Source organism: Limulus polyphemus, unplaced genomic scaffold (assembly GCF_000517525.1).
Source record: "Limulus polyphemus unplaced genomic scaffold, Limulus_polyphemus-2.1.2 Scaffold10517, whole genome shotgun sequence".
In the NCBI taxonomy this organism is placed as follows: Eukaryota; Metazoa; Arthropoda; class Merostomata; order Xiphosura; family Limulidae; genus Limulus; species Limulus polyphemus.
Window position 1 is genome coordinate 155 of NW_013676127.1, and position 6,707 is coordinate 6,861.

Here is a 6,707-nt window from a genome sequence, read left to right on the forward strand (position 1 = left end):
GGATTAAACAGATCACTTATTCTGTGTAATCTAAGATATTATAGAAAATGTTTAATGTACATTTCACTCTAAATAAATTACTTTGGCTTGACTTAGCCGTAATGGGATGATAGCTGCTGTGTATGGTAACATACAGTAGTGAATTTATCTTGTTCAATTGTTCTAAAGATCAATGTGACATGTCCAGTGCTTGTAGAAACTGAGAATGTCATTCTCAACTAGTTTTTATATCATAACTTTATGTTTGTGATTAGTAAAATGGCTGTTGGTGAGAATTATAATCGTATGTACAGTTTTTGTTTGATTTACCCCCTCCCAACCCCGAAATCAGAGATAAATAATGTTGTGAAGTGTGTTATTATTAATGTTGTGAAGTGTGTTATTATTAATGTTGTGAAGTGTGTTATTATTAATGTTGTGAAGTGTGTTATTATTAATGTTGAGAAGTGTGTAATTACCAACATTATGAAGTGTGTAATTATTAACATTGTGAAGTGTGTAATTACCAACATCCTGAAGTGTGTAATTATTAACATCGTGTGTTAATAATTACACACTTCACAACATTAATAATAGCACACTTCACAACATTAATAATAACACACTTCACAACATTAATAATTACACACTTCACAACATTAATAATAACACACTTCACAACATTAATAATAACACACTTCACAACATTAATAATAACACACTTCTCAACATTAATAATAACACACTTCACAACATTAATAATAACACACTTCACAACATTAATAATAACACACTTCACAACATTAATTATAACACACTTTCCTGAAGTGTGTAATTACTAACGTTGAGAAGTGTGTTAGTATTAATGTTGAGAAGTGTGTAATTACCAACATTGTGAAGTGTGTAATTATTAACATCCTGAAGTGTGTAATTATTAACATCCTGAAGTGTGTAATTATTAGGTATTTTTTAACAATTTTCATTGAATATCTTTCGTTAAGTATGATAAAATATTTATATCAAACAGCATCAATAGATTATATTTAAGATGAAATATTAGAATCAAACAATAAGTAATAATTGGGATTAAAATATATGTTATTTTATGACTGTATCAGTGTGTAGTCACAGTAATTTTTACTTGCCTGATGTTAAAACTTTAGAAGGAGTAGATGGATAGGGAAACAGATATTAAAAATTACCTTCTCACTATCACTAACCAATTGTAGCATTGCTTCATGAGAACCATTGTTTTCTTAGGAAGAGACTAGTGTCTTTATCATTCAAGAATTTTTACAATCTTAACAAGTCTTAATGGATTTGGTTTTCAAAGCTTTAAAAGAAAGTTTTAATAGAGTAAATATTGATTTTCATTTATTGAAAGTGTATTTTTCCTACACAGGTTCTTTGCACTTGAGCTCGGATCTAGAAAATATGAACTTGATTGGTTTGTACTTATTTTTTGTTGTATCTTGTTATTCCTAACATACAAAGTCCACAAATTAGTACGGTTAAAATGTGTTTTTCAGGCTTATGTTAATGCAGGTGCTATCATTCAGGAAGATATTAGTGAAGCTCCTGTTATATTTGGAGTGAAGCAAGTTCCTGTCGATGCATTACAACCTAATAAAACGTACGTGTTCTTCTCCCATACAATCAAAGCCCAAGAAGCTAACATGCCTTTACTGGAAGCGATCCTAGAACGAGTAAGTGCACTTATGTCGTGAACAAACTTTTATTTTACGTACCATTAATCCAAAGGTAGAAATATTATGTACAGTCTTGTATCTTGCCGTACGTGTGTTGTGTGTATATGTTGGTAAAAACACAAACTTCAGTCTAGGCTTAATTTTGTAAGATTGGAAAACAGATCAGAAGCACCGTAATCAGTGTAAACAATTTGTATAGAGGATTTAATGGGTTATTCTTTTCAGTACTTTAATCAGTGTAAACAATTTGTATAGAGGATTTAATGGGTTATTCTTTTAGTACTTTAATCAGTGTAAACAATTTGTACAGAGGATTTAATGGGTTATTCTTTTCAAGTACTTTAATCAGTGTAAACAATTTGTACAGAGGATTTAATGGGTTATTTTTTCAGTACTTTAATCAGTGTAAACAATTTGTACAGAGGATTTAATGGGTTATTTTTTCAGTACTTTAATCAGTGTAAACAATTTGTACAGAGGATTGTTATCTAAAATAGCTAAAAAAAGATGGAGAATCATAATATATGTTTGAAATTAAAGTTTGTGACAAAGAACTAAAATAAGATAATCCTCATACTTATAACTTAATGATAAAATAAAGAATCTGTAATGATATCTAAATGAAAAATTGACATTTTTAACATATGATAAATTGTTTCTTTCAATTATAGAATATCAGGCTTATTGATTATGAGAAAATGGTTGACAGTGATGGACAGAGAGTTGTAGCTTTTGGAAAATATGCTGGCGTAGCAGGAATGATAAATATCCTCCATGGACTAGGGTTGAGACTGTTAGTCCTAGGGCATCATACCCCTTTCATGGTAAGAGTAGTGTTCATTTCTGTTTCTGAGGAAACATTTAAGTTTTTTCATTTATATATATATATTTTTTTGTTACTGAAGAGCTTCTTTAATATCTTCTGGTACTAATTAACAGAGCCCCAAGTTCAACTGAGAAGATATTACAGACACTACAAAAAATCTAGTAATACTGACATGGCATTGACTGGAAAGTCAGAATTTTATCATGCAGCCAATCACTGAATAAGAAACAATTATACGAAAAATGGCATGGCCACACTACAGAGTTAAACCTGGGGCTCTGTTAATTTGTGCCAAAATATATTAAAGACACTATACAGTTAAACTTGGGGCTCTGTTAATTATTACCAGAAGATATTAAAGACACTACAGAGTTAAACTTGGGGCCCTGTTAATTAGTACCCCTCTGATATCATGTGTACTTGCGTTATATCTACAAAACATGTGAAACATCAACAGTGGGCACCTCTGATATCATGTGTACTTGCGTTATATCTACAAAACATGTTCAACACCAACAATAACTGACAGACAATATTCGTAGCCCCAGTTTTCACATGACAAAAAGAGGAAACAATTTTGCACCATTAAATTAAATTAAATATAATTAAATTAATTATATAATTACTGATTATACAGCAATTATGTAGAGAAAATAAATTATGCAGCAAAATGTAAAATTAAAAACATTTTAAGATGATAAACAATTACTGGAATTTACTATCTACAGCAACTCAACACTAATTTTTTATGTAGTTGCATCAAAAAACACCTTTAGAAGTACAATAAATCAAACAGCTTGGCCAGCAGACCCCACTTTCCAAGTAGCAAACTAAATTATGCCCACTGTTGATGTTTCACATGTTTTGTAGATATAACACAAGTTCACTGTTGATGTTTCACATGTTTTGTAGATATAACACAAGTTCACATGATATCAGAGATGCTCACTGTTAGGTTTGGTGTAAGCCTTGGAAATAAGAAATGTGACATATTCATTCCACCTTAATCTGTGTTGATAAACAGAAATCAATTTGCATATTTCTTCATGTGGTTGGCAGTTAAGTATAGTAAAGTTCTAAAAATACATAACTTTTTTAAGCCTCAATGTTGTACAAATAGATCACCATGAGTCAGGGATTTAAGAATCTTTAAAAGCATATACTGAGGTATGTACATAATGTGAGTGATAACTAAAAAAGACTGGAAGAGAAGACGTTGTTTTAATGTACATCTTTTATTATTAAGTAGTTTGCAAAAATATACATTACCCTTGTAAGAGTTATTATTTGTATTATAAATGTACAATTTTCAGATCCATTGATTACATCTATCTGTATTGAGTCAACCATGACTACTGAATACTATCTTTGAATGTTAAAACATGAATTTTTCAACAGTTCTGGACCAACTATTAAATTCTGTTTTTTTTATTATTTAGTTTCATTATTATTTTTTTTTACTAATCTCTTAATGTGATGTATTATTGTCATTAAAGTCTCGTGTATGTGTGAGAATACATTAAATTCTTATGTGATTTTCCCGAGTCCTAATTTCCCCTGTGTTTGGAACAAGTTTCAGGAAGTTTTAATACCTTAACAAAAACTTTAATTTGAAAAGGGGAAAAAAAAAAACATTTAAGAGTTCATTTTTTAGGCCTGATATCTTACTTAAAAACAAAACAGAAGGCTAGTGTTGAAGAACAGTAAAAGGATGTGTTAAGTTTACCTGGATTAGCATAAGATAGAACTGATATACTAATGAGACAAGTTCTGGATTTCTTAACACAGTATTTATTATTCAAGCTCATGAGGTATTAATCAGATGAGTTCTGGATCTTACCAGCACATAGGACCTGCTCATAATTATCGAAGTAGTGGAATGGCTCGGCAGTCTGTAAGAGATGCAGGATATGAAATAGCACTAGGAATGATGCCACGATCCGTTGGTCCATTGACTTTTGTTTTCACAGGATCTGGAAATGTTTCTCAGGCAAGTGACTATCTTTATACATGTAATGTGTTAGATAATTATAAATATATTTATACATGAAATGTGTCAGATAATGATAAATGACTTTATACATTAATGTGTTAGATAATGATAAATATCTTTATACATGAAATGTGTCAGATAATGATAAATATCTTTATACATGAAATGTATTAGATAATTATAAATATATTTATACATGTAATGTGTTAGATAATTATAAATATATTTATACATGTAATGTGTTAGATAATTATAAATATATTTATACATGAAATGTGTCAGATAATGATAAATGACTATACATTAATGTGTTAGATAATGATAAATATCTTTATACATGAAATGTGTCAGATAATGATAAATATCTTTATACATGAAATGTGTCAGATAATGATAAATATCTTTATATGTGAAATGTGTCAGATAATTATAAATATCTTTATACATGTATGTGTTAGATAATTATAAATATCTTTATACATGTAATGTGTCAGATAATTATAAATATCTTTATACATGTAATGTGTCAGATAATTATAAATATTTTTATACATGTAATGTGTCAGATAATTATAAATATCTTTATACATGTAATGTGTCAGATAATTATAAATATCTTTATACATGTAATGTGTCAGATAATTATAAATATCTTTATACATGTAATGTGTCAGATAATTATAAATATCTTTATACATGTAATGTGTCAGATAATTATAAATATCTTTATACATGTAATGTGTTAGATGATTATAAATATTTATTATAATGTCTAAATAATGATCTCTTTCAGACAGTAGTTTGTGTTTATCTACATGGGATGGGAATAATATATTTAAAAACGACTGATACCTAGATAAAGGTGTATGGTACGGGTTAAAGCTAGATGTATAGAAGAACAGTTGTGTTCAGACGTTTTGGGTCATTATTTTGATTTTCTTTCTTTTGTATTTACTCAAACAGAGAGATAGCCACTTCATTTTATACCCATTAGTAAAAATGGAAAACCTAAATAAATCGAACACAACATTTTTGAAGTGAAATATTTCTGTTTTATGTTATGTGTTCACTGTATCTAACATAAAATGTAATTATTTTTTTATTCTGTGAGTTATACATCTCATCAAAGTAGACATACACAAGTCTTTCTCTGTACTGGAAACACACAGATAATACACAAAAGGGGAGTTACCAACTATGAATCACTGCAAGTTAATGATAAGGCTCTGTGGTAAGTCTGAGGGCTTATAATACTCAACCTTTTGTATGGTGTAGCCCACACCAGCCTAAACTTTAATCTCCACACAATTTCATGTGGGATTTCTGTCCTGGGAGTTACAAATGCATTAATCACACTACTGCTGGGAATTGTATGAAGTAGGCCATCTTAGTTTAGAATTAAAAGGTTGATTTTATCTTACTTCTGAAAAGTTGTTTTTATTTTCTTGATTACTTTCATGAATTTTCATGTTCATGTCTGGTATATTTTATTATTTTGGGATACAAGTTTTGAAGGACACTTTTTTTTACCTTAGGGCGCTCAAGAAGTATTTCAAGAACTGCCTTATGAATATGTGGAGCCTGAAGATCTTCCACAAGTTTCTGAACACGGATGTAAGTTTAATATTAGAGGACTTGTTTTGTAAGAACAACCCAGTTAGTTTTGTATCCTTATGAATATGTGGAGCCTGAAGATCTTCCACAAGTTTCTGAACACGGATGTAAGTTTAATATTAGAGGACTTGTTTTGTAAGAACAACCCAGTTAGTTTTGTATTTCTTTTTATACTTAATTGGGTCCGTTATTAAGACCATAGCTGGGTCCATTTTTAAGATAGTAGCTGGGTCCATTATTAAGATAGTAGCTGGGTCCGTTATTAAGGTAGTAGCTGGGTCCATTATTAAGGTAGTAGTTGGGTCCGTTATTAAGGTAGTAGCTGGGTCCATTATTAAGACAAAAACTAGGTCCATCATTAAGATAGTAGCTGGGACCATTATTAAGATAGTAGCTGGGACCATTATTAAAATAGTAGCTGGGACCATTACTAAAATAGTAGCTGGGTTCATTATTAAGGTAGTAGTTGGGTCCGTTATTAAGGTAGTAGTTGGGTCCGTTATTAATATAGCTGGGTCCATTATTAAGATAGTAGCTGGGACCATTATTAAAATAGTAGCTGGGTCCGTTATTAAGGTAGTAGCTG

At 30.0% G+C, this 6,707-nt stretch overlaps 1 protein-coding gene across 1 annotated transcript in view; it reads left to right on the plus strand.

The window, feature by feature from the left end:
- Positions 1-1,508: 1,508 nt before the first annotated feature.
- The window catches only part of LOC106476418 (alpha-aminoadipic semialdehyde synthase, mitochondrial-like), a gene marked incomplete at both ends in the record, with an annotated part of 13,318 nt that continues 8,119 nt past the window's right edge, over positions 1,509-6,707 (plus strand). The window contains 4 exons of the mRNA XM_013937080.1: positions 1,509-1,685; positions 2,360-2,512; positions 4,358-4,504; positions 6,043-6,121. Of these exons, the coding sequence (XP_013792534.1) occupies positions 1,509-1,685; positions 2,360-2,512; positions 4,358-4,504; positions 6,043-6,121 (556 nt within the window). The remainder of the gene's footprint in view (positions 1,686-2,359; positions 2,513-4,357; positions 4,505-6,042; positions 6,122-6,707) is intronic.